General features: G+C 41.9%; 1 protein-coding gene across 50 annotated transcripts in view; it reads left to right on the top strand.

Moving 5' to 3' along the window:
* Positions 1–22,132, top strand: part of NEB (nebulin) — a 153,493-nt gene that overhangs the window by 5,353 nt on the left and 126,008 nt on the right. For 45 of the 50 annotated variants that reach the window (XM_082196544.1, XM_082196516.1, XM_082196536.1 and 42 more), the window contains 17 exons: positions 4,288–4,329; positions 9,133–9,342; positions 9,958–10,065; positions 11,230–11,334; positions 11,524–11,628; positions 11,741–11,845; positions 12,253–12,357; positions 14,742–14,846; positions 15,011–15,118; positions 15,882–15,998; positions 17,477–17,578; positions 17,666–17,773; positions 17,861–17,965; positions 19,225–19,323; positions 19,777–19,881; positions 20,618–20,725; positions 20,834–20,947. In XM_082196544.1, coding sequence (XP_082052670.1) covers positions 4,288–4,329; positions 9,133–9,342; positions 9,958–10,065; positions 11,230–11,334; positions 11,524–11,628; positions 11,741–11,845; positions 12,253–12,357; positions 14,742–14,846; positions 15,011–15,118; positions 15,882–15,998; positions 17,477–17,578; positions 17,666–17,773; positions 17,861–17,965; positions 19,225–19,323; positions 19,777–19,881; positions 20,618–20,725; positions 20,834–20,947 — 1,851 coding nt within the window. The remainder of the gene's footprint in view (positions 1–4,287; positions 4,330–9,132; positions 9,343–9,957; positions 10,066–11,229; positions 11,335–11,523; positions 11,629–11,740; positions 11,846–12,252; positions 12,358–14,741; positions 14,847–15,010; positions 15,119–15,881; positions 15,999–17,476; positions 17,579–17,665; positions 17,774–17,860; positions 17,966–19,224; positions 19,324–19,776; positions 19,882–20,617; positions 20,726–20,833; positions 20,948–22,132) is intronic. The other 5 variants (XM_082196557.1, XM_082196559.1, XM_082196546.1 and 2 more) reach the window with 3 other exon arrangements.

Genomic DNA, 22,132 nt, shown 5'->3' with positions numbered 1-22,132 from the left:
GCATTGCCTTGCACGCCCGCCAAGGGGTCTCCCCGCGGTCCGATGCGTCCCCTCTGGCGCGGATGCAGCATTGCAAAAATTAAAAAACCCCGACGCAGCCCTACCTGGGGGGCAGCCTCCGCCTCCGCCGCTCCGCCTCCGCGGGGATCCCCGGGCTCCATCTTGCCGCCCGATCTCCGCGGGGGTGCAGGCAGGCTGCGTGGGGTCTGCGTGGAAGAGCCCCTGCCCGCCCGGCCGCTGCCGCCGCGCTCATTCCATGGCCGGGAGAAGAGCGCTTCAAACAAAACGCCCGGCCCACCAGGCCACGCTGGGAAACGTAGTTCGCGCACCCCGCGCGGGCGTGGAGCCCAAGGGAGAGGGGACTACGGATCCCGGCAGCCCCCGCGCCGGGGACGGAGGGGGAGAGGCCAGGTGCAGGGATGGAGGGACAGGTGGGCGAGCGAGTGAGTGAGTGGCAGCCGCCAAGCCTTGGCCGAGAGCCAGGAAGGGCCTCCCCGGAGGAGGAGGAGGGAGGCGCAGAGCGGGAGGGAGGGAGGGAACCCCAGGGGTCATCTAGTGACGGCGCCCCAATCGAAAATTAGACTAAAAAAAAAATCTTTCAATTTTTTTAATTTTTCCCGCGGCACACCAGGCAACATCTCGCGGCACACTAGTGTGCCGCGGAACAGTGGTTGGGAAACACTGACTTAGATATACAAGCCGGTCAATTCTACTGTAATAGTATTATCTATTGTATGTTATTGATGACAAGTGTCACAATCAAGGGTATCTTTGACCATAATATTTTCCTTTGTTGCAGTGGCAAAAGCTGTTGTATTTTTTCACATATTCATACCTTCCATGTCATAATATCTGGTATTCCTGTCTGTTCTCTCATCACTGTGTGTTTCTCATTAGACTAATAATTGTTCTTTATTTCACAGTGTCATTTTTAATTGACTTTGAATTGTGCCTATGTGGGCTTGTTTCTCCAGATGTCTGTCTGTCTCTCCCCCCCATCTTTCTTGAGATATTCATAGCTGGACTAAAACATTATAAATAAAATGGCAACAATTGCATCTGGTATTAGTTTAAAGCTGCATAGCCCTTTCCAGAAACATTAAAAATAGCTCTGGTCTTCATCATTGCTTGCCAGTTATACATTACTCTCATGTTTTTACTCTGGGCGAAACAGATTCATGTTCAGAAACAAATTTAACATATTGCTGAGCAATGAAGCATTTGCTCTCAAGGAGCCAAAATCCAAGGGCATGTCATGGATGATTCTTTGCGTGAACATTTTGTTTGGGACATCTGGCTCTACTGGTTTATGCAGAACCTGTAGGTCAGAGATAGGAAACCTTTCTTCTTAGTAAAGGGCCTATGCTACCAATCTCAAGTTGGCCAATAGACCACAAGGAAAAACGTATGGTTGTGCTCCTATGATGGCACACATATAGTTTCTCACAAGCTCTCTGACAACTACACGCACATCTGCTTATGAATGTCCATGCCTATGCGTATATTCTCATTTATAAATAGAATTAGTACAGCATTCCTACAGGCACATGCATACACAGTGAAGCTCTCTTCCCTCTCTCCATCTACATTCTCTTTTACTGCCAAGTACCATTGGCAGGCTGTGAAGAAAAAGCCAGGGGGAGAATTCACTCCGTCTGTTCTTGTAACCCACCCAGGCATACGGTGGCATTTGCAGCTTGGGAAACAAGCACATTTTTCTTCTAGAACAAAGTTATTTGCAAAAGCATCCATCAGCTGCTGGTGTTGGCAATGGTGGACACTCCCTTTAGGTGGCCAGTTTCTTCAGACTTCACCTTGGGCTAATGTGGTCCATGGAAATGTGAAGGGTCATAATTGGACAACGAGTCTGAGATTCTCCATCCCTGCTCTATATTCTATTGGGGGGGGGGCTTTTAAGATCAGTTTTTTAAGACTTTCCATATCAAAGAAGAACAAAAAACCAATAAGAACTCACAGCATATAAACCTATACATTTGGTTGCAGCAAGCACGCAAACCAAGTGAATCAACAATAGAAAATCACTCATAAATTGACAATCCATAAGACACAAATATTGAATAATGAATGTTCAGTTTGATGTAATGCGATTTATAATACTAAGAGCAAGTATAGCCCAGTAGAGAGGCATCTGGATTTAGCTACAAGTCTAATAATCTATTTATATCTATATCAGTTTAAATGCAGGTGACCATGTCATACTGTGGATGAGAGATACAAAAATAGATCATAGTGGCTCTTGCGTCATCTATAGTATATCATCAGCTATGCCTCAGTTTCATCAGAATATACCATACATGAAATTATACGAATAAATTTAAAGATGTGTGGTAATTCTCGATGAACACTCTTGTGATATTGAGTGAAGTTTGAAGCTGAGATGCACTGAGATGTTGATTAATGCAAGCTCTATCACTCAAATGTCTGAGAAGATGCTGGTTGCCACTATCAGTGATAGGTTTTATCTTGATAATGTTGTGGATCAGCTTTGGGAAATAATTTTGAAGGATCTTTTAAGAGTTAGAGCAGGCCCATCAGCAATATGTATACAAATTGGATTTTATACACCAAGACAGAAGTTATAAATCAGCAACACTTGCGACAATAAAACAAATTCAGTCCTAGGGTTGCTGACAAAAACATGTTCCCGTTAAGCATTTTTGGCTCTTTCGGATCTTTGTTCAGTTTTGGACATACTTGACTGACTGCATTTGTGAGAGTCCACACTCCAAACTACTCTGATTCTATGTTGGTACTATGGAATGCAAATGAAAATGCAGACTAGAGAGCTGTTCACATGAATAGGAGTTTGGACCTGCATAATCTGCACTGAGTAAGCTTTGAGTAGTTGTTGGCTAATTGATTTCTCTCACAGTTTTAGGGTAGCTCTTTAGCATGAAGACCGACATACTGATAGTACTAAAGGAATTTGGGCATGTTACTATCGGGATTATTTCCATGGGGATTGCCTAGAAGTTGTGATTAGATTTGGTTAGGTTAACAAGATTCTGGAGGCCATGGTTTCTATTTTATTAAGTCTATGCAGTAAGGATATAATGCTTGAATTTTACATGGTGGGGCCTGATTCTTTCTTCACTGTATGGACAATAGAATACTCCAGATACATGATTAATCTTAGGGGAGATCAGCCATACACCCTTTTCCTCATAAAGTCAACATGTTGATTTGGGCCTTTCAAAGGTTATTGCAGTTTCCAGATTTAAAACCTTCGCCAGCAATCCGTTTTGCCAGAGGGTCATTTTAAGGAAAAGGTGGAAGTGGAGTAGGCAAGCCCCAATACCAGTCCTAACTCATCCTTTTCATTTCTGGGCTGGCAAATAGATGTTGAGGCTGAACCTTTGCAGATACTGGATTTGTTCCATATGAAATATGAGTCCCTGATCCCTATGGGAACTCAGTTCAGGTCTGACATAGCCAGCTGCAATACTGGATACTTCATGAAGTTTTAATGGGATTAGTTCACGACATACGTAGGAGAAATGAATCAAAGGTACGAATGCACCTTTAGGCTCATTGATCATTCATCCTGACTGTTTGCAGGGAGATTAGATGACACCAGCTATTTACTGAACATTCATTCTGATTTGTTTGTGGTTAGGTTGACTCACATTGCAGCAAGCAAGGGTTATCTCACTATCCCGTGCATTTTCCTGTTGCTTTCTTTATTACAAAAAAGGCCAATTGCGGCGAAGGGATTGAGTTTGTGGTTCAAGAGCTCTAAACCAACTTTAATTGTGCAACCTGCTAGTATGTTTTCCTGACTATTTCCAAGAGCTGACATTTGAATCTTTCTGTGAAATACGTCTTCCTCCCCATTCAAAAAACTAGTATCCCATGGCAAGTGGGGCTTCAGCTGAGTGTATGTGTATAGGAAACTCTGCAAGTGTAGCTAGAGGTATACAGTCTTGGGTCCTTAGGTGGGGCTCTGTACAGTGTCCAAAACCTAAGCTGCTGGGAGACAAGGTATTTCACACTTGCTACAGCCTTTTGCATATTTGTTGAGGGTGATCTGACCTTGAAAACCTACTTATGTTCATGAATTGCTCTTTGCTGCAGTGAAACGAATGTTTGTAAACCTTCACCTGTTCCTTTGCTGGTGGGAATCTTCAAGAATTTTCCAGCAGAATATGACCTCTACTACCAAAACATTTCTTCAGCCCTACTTTTTATTCTTTGAGTCAAAGGAAAAGATGCGTCTCTTTGTGAATGATATTGTGAAAAATAACAAGGTCTCTCCTTTGTTTATAGTACTACATTGAAGAGGAGGTCATTGAGGGTGAACCGGGAGAGGTAAAAGCCTCTGTTTTATGCGCAAACCCCTTGTTTCGTTATTTTTAATGCTTTTTCAGGGTTTTATGTGTTCCCACATAATAATCCACTGGGATGTGAAATTCATCCAGTACCCCATAGAACTGTGTGATCAATGACTTAATCAAGAAATATGGCTTGGTTATTAACGCAGAGTATTAACACAATATTCAAAGAAGTACTTTTCTCCCCTGATGCTGTGTGGATGGCATTAATTTGCAAAGGGCTCTAATGGCATTGTATTCTTTTGCTCCTGTAGTTGTTATTATGCTCAGTGCTTTGTACGCTATTAGATTAGGTTTTTCTTGCTTCCCTTTGGATGGATGCAGATTCAGAGTACAATCTGCATCCCAGAAAAATCATTAACTAATATTTCATGGGCTTTAGTGGTTATGACTATACCTCTCATGTTGATATCATGATAGCGGTGCTTCAGTTTACAGAGAACAGTGAACAGTACTCCTTAAGAACCACGAAATGAAAAATGTCATTTAAAAGAGGAATGGAATAGATTCAAAATAAGAGATGTACCAAAGTCTTCTTCCTGCCTACTTTTATACCTGTACACATCAGTCCTGTATCCATTCATTTTGTGGTGTCATCCATTTTCATCATGCACGCCCCAATCTTGCGTTCCTATCTTTTGTTTCTTGTTTATGTGATGGCGCATCTTCATGAAATTACTGCAGAATTTATAAAAACAATTTGATTTAATCGATTCTCCAAATGTTTCTGTTTTAAATCTTTACCAGATGAAATATTTCTTCAGGCTTTCAGTAACATGTTATCTGACTCGAGAGGGTGGTAGAGTTCTGCAAGTAAAACAGAATCTATAAAACAAGAACAACACAAAATAAGCTAATATGCATGGAAATTTCTCACTTACAGAAAGCTCTGTAGCTTATACGGGCTAGTTGAATCTGACTGAGATGTTATCCTAAAGCAGACATGTTTTTATAATCCACTGCTAGCTGCACCGAGGTTATTTTTGTTTCCTATGATGGGTTGTCACTTTTAGAAAAAATAAAGTATTTTATAAAAAGTTTAACAATAGATACTTAAAATAATTTCTGAAATTTATTTTATTGCTGTTTTTATTTAGAATCTAACCATGTTTAAAACATGACTATCAGTGTAAGCAACAACAACAAAAAGCTAATATGTTGTGTACTATATATATCACTTTCAGGTAAATTATATATACAGTGGTGCCCCGCAAGACGAATGCCTCGCAAGACGGAAAACCCGCAAGATGAAAGGGTTTTCCGTTTGCGAGTTGCTTCGCAAGACGAATTTCCCTATGGGCTTGCTTCGCAAGAAGAAAGCCCATAGGGAAATCTCCGGGGACCTCTTTTAAATGCTGGCGGTGGGGAGCAAAGCCTCCCCTCCCCTCCGGCCTTCAGAAGAGGTCCAGGAAGGCCGGCGGGGGCCGAAAGGCTTTGCTCCCCACCGCCAGCATTTTAAAAGCAGTCCGGGATAGCAGGGAAGCGCTTCCTGCTATGCCGGACGGCTTTTGAAGGCAGGCGGGGGGGAGCAAAGACTTTCGCCCCCCGCCGGCCTTCAGAAGAGGTCCTGGACTTCTGAAGGCTGGCGGGGGGCGAAAGTCTTTGTCCCCCCTGCCTGCATTCCCAGAGGCTTTTAAATCGCCCCGGACAGCGGAGAAGTCCTCCGCTGTCCCGGGGCGATTTTAAAATGCCGCCCGCCAGCATTTTAAGATCGCCCCGGACAGCGGAGAAGTCCTCCGCTGTCCCGGGGTTTTTTAAAATGCTGGGGGTGGGAAGAAAAGCCCTTGTCCCCCCCCCCAGCCTTCAGAAGAGGTCGGGGGACAGACTGTCCCCGGACCTGGTCTGAAGGCGGTTTCCATAGGAACGCATTGATTGATTTTCAGTGCATTCCTATGGGAAACCGTGCTTCGCAAGACGAAAAACTCGCAAGAAGAAAAAACTTGCGGAACGAATTAATTTCGTCTTGCGAGGCACCACTGTATGCTGGTTCAGTTTTATGAAGTAAAGTTAGCTTTATACATTTTTTAAAAAAAATGACCTCATATACATCTCGCAGAGACACTGATTATTCTTGTTTAGCGATTCTCTGATCATGTATTCTGGTGTAATCTCACTCATTTTAATCTTACTAAAGGTTATTCCAAAGTATAACAGTTTTAAGAGCGTTTCTGCCCTCTGAGCCTACCCCATCACTGATCCACATTCAAAATTCCTCTTGATGTCAGCGGGAGTTCTCTGTGTGCAATGGTGGTGCGAAAAACTTGTGAAATCCAACCCCTGCTGTGAATAACTTGAAACCTTTATTTAGAAAACAGTCAACCTCTTAAACAGCCAACCTGTTTCTCATGGAAACAGCTTGGGTGATGTGTGTCATGTTAATATAATAAGCACATTAAGGCATTCCTCAAATGGAAAGGGGACTTATATTGGGGGGGCAATGCAATAATAATAATAATAATAATAATAATAATAATAATAATAATAATTTATTTCCCAGGAGTCCTCTCTGACACATTCACAAACAGAATGTGAACCAAAATATTTGTGAATACCCTGAAAATTCTAGCAGTGATCGCTGCAGTCATGGTGATAGATTCTGCAGCTTCTGAGTGAATTGACCCTGAAAAAAGCTGTTGTAAATACACTGTCTAGATAGGATGGCCACTTATAAATCTCCTTACAAAAGAACCATAAAAGGGGGCAAAATGGCACCTATTTGCATAACATTTGCATATGCTAATTTATATGTGTAAATTTGATGCAAATTCAAAAAATAATTACTGCAATTTAAATAGAAAAGAATAACATCTCACCACTGTGGGGAAGATTGTGACCGGGTGACCTGTGCAGATGCTAACTCAGGTTTCCTCAAACTCGGCCCTCCAGATGTTTTGAGACTACAGTTCCCATCATACCTGACCACTGGTCCTGCTAGCTAGGGATCATGGGAGTTGTAGGCCAAAAAATATATGGAGGGCCGAGTTTGAGGGAGCCTATGCTAACTGGTGATGGTCTTTCTAACGCTCCCCCTCCGCACAAGTCTTTCTTTAAACCACAGATGGAATGGATAGAAATGTCGTCTGTCAAGCCTTCAAACAAAGGACTGCCCTCTGTAGGGCACATGGACGCACTATCCCAAACATATGGTCGCCACAGATTCCTCCCCTCCAATCTCCCACCCCCTCACTCCCCAATTAGTCCAATTGCACGTGTTGATTTTTACTCCATGCTGCATATGGAGAGGAAAGCTAGGGCTGGGAGCTGTCCATTGAAAATGGAAACCCGGGTCTACGGCAGCCCACATTGGAAACATTTATTTTTTGCCCATTTTTTAGCAATAGTTTAATTTTTATTTTTATTTTAGTTTGCAAAAAAAAAAAAAAAAGCACTGAACAACTTTTATGTCCGGATTCTCACTTTTTGAAATATGGCAACCTTAGGAAAGCTGTTTACAAGACTTATCCCAAACGTGTTAACTCAGTGAGTCCTTTCAACCACCACACAGGTACATTAAGTTATTTTATATTTTGTGAGGAAACGGTGCAAACAACAGTCAGTACAATCCATTGTTGGGGTGAGGGTTAATACTTTTGTTTTGTTTTGCAGTATGCATGAAAACTGTTAGAGACTCTTTATGAACAAGCCCATGTGTATCTGGCTTGCGCTGATCTTGAAATGCAGTGACCTGATTCACATATCACATTAACCCATGGTTAAAATAATGTTTTAACGCTAGTTAAAATATGAAACCATGGGTGCTTCGCTCCCCTCCCGTTCCTACAGCACTACTGGGAAGCGAGTCACAGTGGGGCTTGTTGTGTAGTCCAAACCTACACTTGTGGTTTCTTCCCCCCCCCCCAGACAAATCACTAGGGGTAAACCAAACACCAGACCATGGTTTGTTCCCTAGCAGCATGACAGAAGCAGAAGTAAAGGCAAAGTGCAACCAGGGGCGGAGGAAGGGGGCAGTGGGGTGGGCCTCCCTGGGTGTCATCATTGGGGGAGTGACATTCGGCTCGCCGTCTGCCCGTGACTCCCAAGCCTACTACGAGCCGACAGGGGAAGGGCAGAGCTGCGCCGACTTGCCAGTGGCCTTCCCCCCCCTTCCCCCTTCATTTTGACCGCTCAGGGGAGGCTTGGGAGTCACAGGCGGGCAGTGCGCTGTTGCCCCCCGCTCCTGGGCTGCTTCCTGGGGGGGAAGCCTCCCCCAAGCTGTCAAAAGGAAGAGGGAAGGGAGGAAGGCTGCTGACAAAGCGGCACAGCTCCCTCCTTCCCGCCCAGGAAGCAGCCCGCCATGAGCCGCTCGCTCTGCCCCACTGGGTGTCTTGCCCCCTGGGACGCTCGCTGTGGCGGCACCTCCCTGAGACACTCACCCCGCCCCCTGGGACACTTGCCCCGCCTCCGTGGCCCCACCCCCAGGTGCACAGCATGTGTGCCACTCCGGGGGCTGGAGCAGCTAGCTCCGCCTCTGAGTGCAACACCTTTAATTTCAGCAGCATGCACCAGCACACTGCTTGTTTACATTAAACTATGGTTTATTCTAACTATAATTTAACGTGATATGAGAACTAGGCCACTGTATATTATAGAAAACTTAAAAATAAATAAATTAAGAGGTGATAAAAGTGTTGTTGGTTGCAAGTTGCTTTGAGTTGCCCTGGGCGAGAAAAAGCGACTAACAAATTTAATAATAAACCATAAAGTGATGATAGTAATAAAAGGTTCTACAGCTATTCCAAGGTGCTAATTGAAAGCCCTAATACTTCCCCCACATTCCTAGATAATTACGGAGATCACGGAGACAACATACACCACAGGATCTGGTCCTCGCACGGTAACCACTACAGAGCATACTACTGAAACCATGGACACCACTCAAAAGGCCTCTCCTCCTGTCAGAAAAAAGGTTGTACGGAAAAAAGTGGACACGTCAAAGTTTATGACACCTTACCTGGATCACAGTTCGAAAATGCAAAAGCTCTTCAGTGACGTAAGTCAAAAGTTGTTTCTAACATCTCCCGTTTGAAGCAATTGAGTCCCAAGTTTGGCTAAGTCCAAACTTTCAGAGGTTTTATGTTTGTGTTGTACATGGTTGGTTTTTTTTAAAAAAAATCCGTTGTTTTCAATTTAGAAATCTTTGCTTGGTTTTTTTAATGCATATTATAGCTAGCAACATTACAAATGACACTCACCTGTTATTTTCCGTGTAGCAAATATTGGTAACCATGATTTATCCACTCTAAGAGTGTGGAAGGAGGGAGGCGGTCTGACCTCCCCCCCACAGAGCTAATTTCAAAATAATATTGGCATCTGCACAGCATTTCCATCCCTGCCATAAAGCCTAAAATTTGATGAACAAAATTAATTTCTGTCCCCCAGAGCACTCCTTAGGGAAATAGAAGACACAGGTTGCCTCTTCCTGCTTTAAACTATCTTTCACACTAGGCTTGTATTTCTCTCCTTAGGGGTACATAGAATGTCTCTATAAATACCACTTAAAATCTTCAGGTGAAAATATTTCCGCATCACAGTTTCCAGAGGATTGACAGTAAGAGCTTGATAGCATGTTGACTGTGTCCTCGTTTTGCTCTATTTTCCCTCCCAGAACAAGTACAAAGAGAAGTTTGAGAAGGAGAGAGGGAAGCCATATGCAAGCACAAGTGACACCCCTGAACTTCGAAGAATCAAGAAAGCCCAGGACCAGCTCAGTGAGGTAAGCGCCAGGGCTGTCAGAGTATTGAAGCAGTGAGCTGTGCCTCTCTGAAGCTATTTTAATTCTAGTGAGGAAAGCAGGAGCCACACGGATAAAGTTACAGTAAGCCAATCTGGAACCTTAGAAGAAATGTTGCTAAGATTCTTGGCATAGCAAAATGCAGATTCGGCATCAAGCTAGAAATTCTAGGATTCAGATTAAATGCCTAGATACCTGTGAGTCAAGGAAGGAGGAATAATAGCTTTTTTGACCAGCGACACCCACAGACCTCCCTACCCACCTACAAACATACACATGTTCTTATACAATAAAGGAAATGTGGGCATCAAGGCACTGTGGTCCAAGATTGGCAAACACTGGCTGGGTACTGATGTGCACTCAGATAACTCACCTGCATTGAGATGCACATTCATACCTGGGCATCTCTGATGAAGCCTCCACTTTCACTTAATGGTATAGTTGAAAGTGGACATTTCCAGGTGCTTAAAATGTCCACGCTTGTAAAACATGGTCAAAATAAAAAAATTCCTTCCAGTAGCACCTTAAAGACCAACTAAGTTAGTTCTTGGTATGAGCTTTCGTGTGCATGCACACTTCTTCAGATACACAAACTTGTAAAACATGGTGATGCATGTATCTGGTTTTTTTGTTTTTGTTTTATTGAGTTATTTTGCAAATACATACAGATCAAGACTTTTAAACGTGAAAAGAAGAAAAATAATTTTAAAAGGTTACAAAGAACAAAAAGAAAAAGAAAAGAAAGAAGAAAAGCAGAAATTTAAATAAATTACATAAAGTAATACAATTAAATCTTAATGAAGATAAGAAAAAATCGTAGATGGAACAGCGTTCATTCATTATTAAACTAAGACTTTGCAAACCAAATACATACACTTTAAACAGTTACCTCTTATATATCGTCTGTTTTCCTAAGAAGCTAACACTTCTTAGGTATTTCATTTTTCATATTCTTTTGTTCTTTAGACTTCCGTCAGTCTCACGACACTTTAATTCCTAATTAAAGCCAACTTACCTGTATTTCAGTTCATCCCTCATCTTAGTATCAGGTAGCTTTTTACGTTTGCAGGGTTATTCTAGACACATGTATCTGTTGTATAGGCTGTTAATTATGGGTTCCCTATTCTGTATATGTGGTTTCTGTAGGTTAAATATCGCATGGCTGGTGAGGCGGCAAAGACTAACTGTCACGTGGATGGACAAGCAAGAGACATAGAACACGCAAAGAAGGTCTCCCAGCAAGTTAGCAAGGTAAGTCCGAAAAACAGGAAGGGGGCAGATATGGTAAATCTCTCTGGGGAGTAAATTCCACATTTGTGAAGCTACCCCTGAATTTATTCTTCCTCTTTAGGGGATATTTGGCTGTAAAATGTCCAGAACATAGGCTTTAGGTGAACAAACAGAGGTGCTTCCCTTAACCTTGCCGGTTTGTCTCTCTAGGTGTTATACAAACAGAACTGGGAAGAGAATAAGGAAAAGTACCTGCTCCCTCCTGATGCTCCCGAGTTTGTGCAGGCTGTAAAAGCTTCCGAAATTTTCAGCAAGGTAGGCCAGGCCCCGAAAGGCCCTGAATTATTTCCCCGTTCATTTGGTGCCTCCTTCATTTAGCTTATGTTTCCCAAATGGAACGTGTTGTTGTTGCTTCCCTTTCTCTAAGAAACGATACATCGAAGACTGGGAAGCGGACAAAGCATTATTCTACCCTTATGACGACAGCCCCGAACTAAGGAGAGTAGCACAGGCGCAAAAGTCCCTCAGTGATGTAAGTACCGAGATCCTGCTAGTGTGATGTGGACCTGTGTTGTTAGATAAGGAAGTCCGTGTTTAACAAACAAACACTTGATAGGATCATTAAGATATTTTAGTCAGCATGAGGGTGTGGGTGGGTATTCTCTTCCTAAGCTGAAATGTAAGGATAACAACTTGTCCTTCAAGCAGAATGCAGCTGCAATCCTAAGCACATTTGCTAGAGAGTAAGGCTCCCTGACATCACCGAGACTTACTTCAGAGTAAACCTGCTTGGGATTGCCAAATGTTATACAGCAGTGGTGCTAATTTGATTGCCTTTATTTTACTAGTGAGTGCAAACTAGCTCCGTGTTAAGAGAAAGCAAGAGTGAATGTCTTCCTTGCTGAAACAAACAGGTCTAGTCTGTCCCTGTTATTTCAGATTGTCTACAAAAAGGGGCACAATGAACGCAAAGCTAAATACACTTCTCTGCCAGACCCACCTGATGTGGAGCTTGCCAGGAAAGTGACCCGACAGCTCAGTGATGTGAGTATACTGTAGTGTTAATTCTTAGCATAGAGGGCAGGGAAAATACCAAGTGCTGTAAAAGGCAAAGCTATGCTTGCCACATGGCCTTCTGCAGTCTTTCTGGCCCCATGTCGATTTCCTGTTGAATCTTAACTCTCCCTCTCTTCCACCCTCTTTTTCCGTCTGTGGAGACTGCTATTGTACTCAGGTCCTGCTTGCCAGCTTCCCATGGACTGTCTATACACCATATATTTAAAGTACATGACTATCACCAAAGAATCTTGGGAACTGTAGTTTACCCCACACAGAGGTACAATTCCCAGCACCCTAAAGAAACAACAGTTCCCAGGATGCTTTGAAGGAAGTGACAGTGTGTACCCAGCCTTGATTCACTACTGCGAGAACTTGATCTAATCTAGCAGGGTTTTTCTCATTTACATTAAGCATTAAAAAATAACTACCCATCTGATTCGTGTTTGATAGTACCACTGGTCCTTCTAGCTAGGGATGATGGGAATTGTAGTCCAAAAACAGCTGGAGACCCAAGTTTGGGAAACCCTGGTCTAATCCCATTTTGAATCTTTCTTAGTTGGTGGCCATCAGTACATCTGGTGGCAGAGAATTCCGTAGTTTAACTATACGTTGTGTGAAGAATCGTTTCCTCTTGAATATTTTACCATTTCAACTTCATTATAAGAGCCTTGCTGGATCAGACCAAAGGCAAATTAGGCAATCTATTGTGTGAGGTAATTCAGTTAGGAAACCTCCGCTGAAGAGACCTAAAATGCTAAAAAAATAAAAATAAATGTGCCTCCCTATTCCATTTCCATACAAAATAATGCTTCACAGACTTGGGAAATGTGACGGCAAACAGAATGCCCATATCTGATTTCATGCGTTGAATTAATTGCACAACTGATGAATTCCACAACCATGAAGCATGACTAATAAAGTTGATATTTAGGTATAATTAATCTAGTACCACGATGGAAAGAAGAGGGATGAAATTAATGTGGTCGTGTAATTTGTTGTAAATAGCCAGTAAATGAAACTCAGAACCAAAGCAGATTGTGATAAAAAAAATAATGTCTGACCCCCTCATTTACGTTAGTCATGAATTGCTGCATTTTTCATTGTTCTCTTCCTTTAATGGAATGTCTTTTAATATATCTCACTACTGGTCTGCCAAACTTAACTTTTAGGGATAGGATAGGCAACCAAAAGAACGGAGCACAGACCAGAAGTCGAGGGCAGGAAGATTAATGAGAGTAGTTTGGAAACCAAGGCTTTTTGGTGCTGGGAGAATAAAAGATAATTGAGTTAGTGGGAAAGTGCTGTAGTTCAGTGGTAGAACATCTTCCTTGCCTGCTGAGTTCAATCTCCAGCATCTCCAGGTATGACTGGTTCCCTGCCTGAAAACCCGAAAAACCACTGCCAGCCAGTGTAGACAAAACTGAGTTAGATAGACTAGTGGTCTGACTCCATATAAGGCAGCTTCCTATGTTCCTATGAGATCCTGAGGTTTTTGGTGACCCCCTTTCTTTCCTGTCTGTCAGCACCACCACTTATACAATTAGTGAGAAACTTTCATACGTCTGTGTAGCCTTTTGTTCCATAAGGGGTACATTATATATTTATTGTGATTTGTTATTTTAGGGCCAATAGCATGAGTGTAGATTCTACATTACTGTGAAGATTTGATTGAATTCTATACAAATTCTGGCTGCTACTGTAGCATACATGAAATGCAGCCAGAATTTTAATTGCCAAAGGTTGGAAAGGAGAAGCTATCCCATCCAAATTAGACTGGCAAAACAAATTGAGGGAATATGCAGAACTAGCCAGATTATCAGCAAGGTTCCGAGATGTTACCGATGAAAAATTCAATAGGGAGTGGGATGTATACAGAGTTTACTTAAAAGAACATTGCAAAAATATAAATCCGTTGGCAGATCTGGATTGACTTTCTGCGTGTAATAGGAGAATCTTATAAAATTAATGTAATTGAAACAACCTAGAGGAGACAAAATTTAGCGTGCAGATAAAGAATATAATCTGGGAACCACAATGGGGAGATCATGTTGAATCCAACTACAAATTGTTACATGCAACAAGCTCCAACTATGGAATGAATGTTTATTTCTGTTTATTACTTAAGTTACACAGTTTTTAAAACCAATAAAGCAGAGAGAGAGAGAATTCTATACAAATTCAAGTTGCAGTTCCTTCACCTCCCAATAATGCTCAGGAGTAAAAGAAAAATGGGAAACATTTAAGGGGATGTTGAAAAGTATAGGGGTTTCATAGCAGCTGTGATGAAACAAACATATTATAGGAGTTGATGTGATTCCTTTACTTTAGTTGGCTGTGCACAGTTCAATATTTGTTGTTGTTTTCTACAGCGCAACTATCATGAAGACTATGACAAGAAGATCAGGGGCAAATGGAGCCAAACTCCATGCTATGATGTTGCAGTTGCCAGAATGAATGCTGATAACTTGAGCCCGGTAAAGAAAGTGTATTGCAATTCAGCAAATGAGTACGAATTTTGTGCCTTGATCATTGCGTTTCCGTGCTGCTTTCTAGATTCTCATTTCCTTTCCCAGTTAAATTCCAACTTAGACCTGTATTTTACTGAACTGAGTACAACTGTATTTTCTGCTCCCTACAGAGAAAATACCAAGAAAACTGGGAGAATCAGAAAGACCAAATCTACTTTATGCAGACTGAAACACCAGAGTATGCAGTTAATAAGAAAGCTGGAATTGCTGCCAGTAAGGTATGCTTAATATTCTCAGTACTTATGTAGACTGTGCCCTCTCTGAAATACTTTAGCAATTTCCCAATCCGTATTTGAATAGGCATCCACTGTTATTCCCGTTTCGCAAGTGAAATGAATATTGCATCCATTTTCAACATGTTGAAGGCCTTTTGCTGCCCTAGGTGGAATGGGGATTATTCTTGATTGGCTCTCTGTTTGCATGCAGAAAGGTCAGCTTCTGTGGGCTTCTCTTGTATTGTGCTGCCCCAGGTAGCTGCTTACTCTGCCTCTGTGGTCAAAGTCACCTTGCTGCTGGGCTCCGCAACACTGAGTAGTTGGCAATTCTCTTGGCTCTTAGTATTACTGAAGACACTGGGCCCTGACAATACAATTTTTTGCCCATTGTCATATTTCTCAGATTCCATAGCATAATTTCAGCACAATGGATAATACAGCCTGAAAAGAGTTTTTTTAAAACACACACGCACAGAGCATCCCTTGCAGGTATAACACATTTTACTTGCATCACATGAGATGAGCACAAACAGCTGCTTGAATCACAGAAGAAATGCCAACTGTTAGCTGTAAATGGCACTAAATTTCTTAAGAGTCTTAGTTTTGCACTTTTCCCTCGCTGAAGAAGCTAAGTAAATTACTCAGACATATTTTATAAAAAGAAGTGAAAGATAAGCAACGCTATAAATAGTGCCAACCAGGAATTTAAGAGACTCAGAGTACACAAGTTTGGAAAAGTGAGTGTTTTTCTTCTTAATTTTGATAGATAAAATACAAAGAAGATTACGAAAAATCCAAGGCTTCTACAGATTATAATGTGCTTCCAGCTACAGAGAACCCACTGCTTAAACATCTGAAAGCTGCTGGAAATCTTGTGAATGATGTAAGTGTGGTTTGTTTCTCCAGGGATAATTTTGGCCAAGACCAATCAATAGTTTGTTGTAGCCATTCATTATTCAGAATTAGGACTCTTTTTATGGATTTGCTTTGCAAGCCTATGGATTTATTTTCCAAGTTAGCTAGATCAAGTGACTAACAATCTTTTATTGATTAAAAATGTGCCTTTGATTAAAAACATATTAAAAATGGTTAGCCACAATAGCTGAATGGGCCCTTCAGATTCAGATACCTTGGAATGCTAGTAGTTAGAGGACAAGGAGTGGAGAGAGATCTGTTGCCTTCATGGACAGATAGGAACAGAGGTAAAAGCTGTTCCCTAGTTCTGCTGGATCTCTTTGATGCCATCAACCACGACATCCTTCTGAACCATCTAGAGGAGCTGGGGGCACTATTATGCAGTGGTTCCATTCCTTCCTCCTAGGCTGTGTTCAGAAAGTGGCGGTAGGGGATGAGTGTTCAGACCAGGGGCTCTCACTTGTGGGGTGCCTCAGGGCTCCGTCCTCTCCCCCATCCTTTTTAACATCTACATGAAGTTGCTGGGAGAGATCATCAGGGGGTTTGGGCTAGGTGTCCACCAGTATGCAAATGATACCCAGCTCTACCTCTCCTTCAAATCTGAACCAATGAGGGCAGTGAAGGTCCTGTGTGAGTGTCTGGAGGCAGTTGGCGGATGGATGGCAGCTAACAGATTGAGGTTGAATCCTGACAAGACAGAATTATTGTTCTTGAGGGGCAGAGCAGGTGTAGAGGACTCCCTGGTCCTGAACGGGGTAACCGTACCCCCAAAAGACCAGATGCGCACCCTGGGACTTATTTTGGACTCTCAGCTGTCCATGGAGGCCATCTGGCATACAGGCTGAGATCCTACCTGCCCTCATACTGTCTCACCAGAGTGGTACGTGCCCTGGTTATATCCCACTTGGACTACTGCAATGCACTCTACCTTTGAAGGTGACTCGGAAACTACAACTAATCCAGAAAGCTAGACTGTTGACTGGGAGACCATATACGCTGAGTACGTTTCCAAGCACAATTCAAAGTGCTGGTGCTGACCTGTAAAGTCCTAAGCGTCTTCAGCCCAGTATACCTGGAGCATCTCTGCCCCTAATGTCAGTTTTTAATGTCTGACGTTTTACTGTATTTTTAATATTTTGCTGGAAGCCACCCACCTACTACTACTTCTACCAAAAATAAAATAAAATAAAATAAAATAAAATAAATTATAGGGCATCTCTGCTAACCACTGTTGCAAACAGGGTTCTTTGGTCTGACCCAGCAAGGCTCTGCCTAAATTCTTACCATCCAAGGTCAGAAAAGAATGTGCATTTGAATCCAAATGTCCCTTCTCAGCAAATTTAAGGCAGCCCAAGCTTGCTAATTTAATGGCACCATGATGAGTGGAGGGAACCATGCTATTTGATGGGGGTCTTTTACAATATGGCTTTTCCTTCCACCTGGCAGAGGTTATATAAGGAAGCATATGAAAAAGCGAAAGGAACCAGCATTAATTACTGTGACACTCCCAAATATCAGATTGACAACGTTCTGAAAAACTTCAGTGATGTAAGTATGGCAGCAATTAAATAGTGGTCCCAATGAGACTTCCATAAACTGGTAAGTTTGTTGTAACTTTCGGCATTTCTCCTCCAGGTTAAATATAAAGAGGGATATCAGCAGAATATCTTGGGCCGCTACATAGGCACCTTTGAGGACCCATATCAAACACACTGCATGAAAGTTGCAGCCATGAAGAGCGATGTAAGTATGGATTCCATTTCCTTATGCTGTCTTCCCCTGTTCAGATGAAGTTTCTGGTGGTTATTGATCCCTTGTGACCTTTCCTAGAAAAACTACAAAGCCGACTATGAAGAGGACAAGGGAAAGTGTTACTTCCCTCAGACCATAACTCAAGAATATGAAGCCATGAAGAAGTTAGACCAGTGCAAAGATGTGAGTATTTGCTTCCTATGGGATCTTACCTTCATCCTATCTTATCTTATGCTACGCGATCAGGAATTTCAAGGAGTTCATGGAAGGAGCTGAAGTGTTTTCTTTTAAAATTTCTTACAGATTTTCCAGAAGCATGCAACATTTCAAATGTGTAAATCACAATTTAAAACACAGATGAATTAACAAATACACATCTATGTTAACATATATACACAAGCCAAAGATCAGGCTTAGGCTAAGTACTAATTAATTGCATCAATCATGGACTTTAATAATTCATAGAACTGAAGATAAGTGCTCTTCCCTCTTTTGAAATATTCATCCTGCTAATAAAAGGTCTGTTTTGAGTCAGGTGCAAATTATACATTACTCATGAAGGCATGTAATGGAGCTGTAATACTTCTCTTTGACTGAAAAGCAGTCATAGAAGGCAGGTTATTATTAGGGGGGGGAGAGAATGTGAGAGAATGATTTTGAGCTGGAAAATGTCCAACGGAGAAAAGCTTCAGCTACTTCTCTGCTGAGAATTTCAGCCTCTTGGGGATTTACTTCATTAAAATAAAAATGGCGTGGCTTTCTGCAGTCATTTGCATGTGAATTGTAGCTAACCCTCAGGTCTCGTAATTTTGAAAGGTGACATCTTCATATGCTTTTTACAGGTTTCTTGTGACATCTACTGGCCAGAATATGCTTAGCTTTCTCACACATAACTTCTCAAGTAAAACTATGCACACTAGCATTGTGTACTCTCTTTAGCCACAGCAGGGCAAATAATGGTCTATGCCTCTGATTTATAATACAGCCAGCCCAGCCATATGTATGTATGGTGCTTGGCAAGTATATATGGTTTTGTGCCAGGGTTGTACCATCATCTGTGATTCTGTTGTCTGTGAAATCCCACAAGATGATGTTGAACAGTAAATATACTAAAATCTGTTTCATATTTCATGAGCTGGACATCTGAAGCCCATTGGAACTTTATAACTTTTGTAGTCTTGAGTTCTTTCAGATCTGCAAAAGACAGTCTTGCAATCTTGGTTGGCCAGTAGTATTTTTGATGAATAAATGAATACTGCTGTATCTGAATTGAATTAGAAGTCTATTTATTTATTTATTTACATTTTATTTATTTCATAAAATTTATGTACTGCTTGATTTGTAAAAGCAACAACAACCTCAAAGCGATTTACTGCTACATAATTCTGTTATTGCTGGTACCTACTGGAAATTAAATGTCATTGTCTTTTTCTTCCCTCTAGCATACTTACAAAAAGCATCCTGATAAGCTCAAATTTACACAAGTGACAGATTCTCCTGTTCAGACACAAGCGCAGATCAATTCCAAGCAGCTGAGTGATGTAAGTTACCTGGCAACTCAAACAAACTCCAACTCAAGCAACAAACTCTTAGGTTTCACTAGACTGTGTCTGGCAAGCAAGCTTCCGGTGGCGATGTTGTGGCTTCACCTCACGACAATACTGGAAGTGACCCAGAACAAAACAGATCAACAATTCAGAAATGGGCATAATACTTGCTCTGTAAGATGACTCGATAGCTTTATGCAGAAGCAGGAATACTCACTGGCCTACTCTGTTAACAGAGATGTGCGGATTCCGGATTCCTTGAAAGGTTTATGCCCTTGACCTGAGTCCTTGTCCCTTATCTTGTGTGCATGATAGAAATGGTTGAACAATTGTCACACAAATGGTGTGTATTAGAGAGGGCAAATGTTCTTACCACTTACTCAGTTTCATTGTGCTAGCATTTCAGCTGAAGCCCTCAGTGTCATTATTTGTTCATCTGCATTTCAGCTGAACTACAAAGCCAAACACGAGAGTGAGAAATTCAAATGTTCCATGCCTCCAGATGCCCCCTTGTTCCTCCAGTCCAGAGTCAATGCATATAACATCAGTGATGTAAGTACATTAGAACATGACATGTTCTTTCTAGGACTGAGCTTTGTTATTCAATGCTGGTGATTTGTGAGCCCTGGGGATAGTAGACTTTTATGTTCATTAGTTGCTTATGAATGTTATCAGCTGCTTTTGTAGGGGAAGGCTTGTATAATGAAGCAATCTACTCTCTAGCGATTATATATATTTTTTAAAAAAAAGTCTTATACAATTAGAGCGTTATATACCCTCTGCAATATTTTCTGCTTCTTCTTTGGCAGTCACTCATAGCTGAGTAAGATTGCCTTCCATGAATGTGGTCTTTACAGTGTGTCCATAAGTGACTGTGGAGGCCAATTCTGGATCTTCACATCCTTCCACAGTGGGGACATAGGTTTCCGGGTGGGAGTTGATCATGGTGAGGATTTGCCAAGCGTGCCTTCCTCTTAGCACGTTTCTCCCTTTTGTCCTGAGTTCGTGCTTCTTCAAAGTCCATGACGCCTTCGGTGAAGGCTGTTGTCCAATTGGAGCACTTGCAGGCCAACAATTCCCAGTTGTTGGTGTTTATACTACATTATTTTATTTTATTTTACTCTGTGAGCCACCATGAGATCTTATGATGAAGGCCTGTATATTAATCTAATTAATAACAACAACAACAACGACAAGAACACCATAATAAATGGATCAATTTTTGCATTAAATCACCCTGATATTATGCCCCACCTTCCTCATGTTGTTTCTTCTGCTTCTGTGTCAGACTTGCTATAAGTACGACTGGGAGACATCGAAAGATAAGAAATTCGAGATCAAGTTTGATGCCATTCCGATTCTTGCTGCCAAAGCCAATCGAAAAATTGCCAGCGATGTAAGTGTTGCAGAGAAATGCAGTTTGGATCAGCTTGCAGTGCAGAATGTTTTGGATCAGCTTGCAGTGCAGAATGTTGAAGACCATCAATGTCTTATCCCCATGTAGGTGGAATATAAGAAAGCTTATGAACAGAGCAGAGGGAAGATGGTTGGAGCTCTGAGCATTGAGGATGATCCCAAGATGCTACATTCTCAAAAAGTAGCCAAACTGCAAAGCGATGTAAGTACCCATTCCGTACACACTACACCGGTTAGCACTGATAGGAGGATACCTGCAGGGTACCAAATTCTTCATCCATTTATTTAAGTACTTCTGACTCCCTGCAATAAAACTATTCTGAAATATTTGCAAAAATCATAATGTGTAAATCACGTCCAATACTGATGTAAATGTTATTATTAATAATAATTAATAATGCATATTAGAAGAGTCCTACAGGTCTTTCAAAAGCTGTTTCTGTCAAGCATTGATGAACCGTTGTCAGTTCTGTATGAATCAGCAAGTATAAAACATTCCATCTAGCGGGACGCCCCCAGGCCACCCCCTTTGCCAGCCCTGTTCTGCATACTTCTTCATTGCTTTTGCCTAGCTGCTATGTGCCTGTGAATTGTGATAATGGTCTGGATGGATAATGAAGATATAAGTGTGCGTGTTCATGTGCCCAGGGTGCGAGGAATGGATGTTTATAGAAACCACCTCTGACTCTCACATGGCTGGAATGTAGCCTCCTGTATTAAGTTAAGAAAGTCTGCCCAGGATCCAAATAGCCAATCACATGTGCCCAAGCATGCTTCCCTTCATGGACTTCCCCATTTTTCCTTTTCTAGACTAGATCCTAGTCATGCTGCAACCCAGGCTACCTCAGCTCTTGAAGTGACTATTTGTGGTTTTTGAGGAGCAGAAGGGTGGAGCCCTGAAAAGCCTTGCTAGTATATGTGCAAAAGCTCCAGTATATAGCCAAAAGGGCCACCCCATAGCTATCTGGATCCTCTCAACTCCATCCTAGGACCAAATAGATAGTGCACCGCCTGTTACACCAACGTTTATATATACAGTCGTACCTTGGTTCTCGAACGGAATCCGTTCCGGAAGTCTGTTCGACTTCTGAAAATGTTCGAAAACCAAGGCACGGCTTCCGATTGGCTGCAGGAGCTTCCTGCACTTAACTGGAAGCCGCGGAAGCTGCGTCGGACATTCAGTTCCAAAGAACGTTCACAAACCAGAGCACTCACTTCGGGAGCCAAAACGTTTGAGTTGCAAGGTGATGCAGAACCAAGGTATGACTGTATATAAAGAGAGAGTATGCCAAGGTAGCTCTAGAGGTATGTTTATTTTTATGTATTTATTTTTTTATTTAACAAAATTGATGTACTGCTTTGTTGTTAAACAACAACACCCTCAAAG

Source organism: Podarcis vaucheri (assembly GCF_965113315.1).
Source record: "Podarcis vaucheri genome assembly, chromosome: 1".
Lineage (NCBI taxonomy): Eukaryota > Metazoa > Chordata > Lepidosauria > Squamata > Lacertidae > Podarcis > Podarcis vaucheri.
The sequence above is the reverse complement of the archived record's forward strand: the minus strand, read 5'-3'. Positions and strand labels throughout refer to the sequence as shown.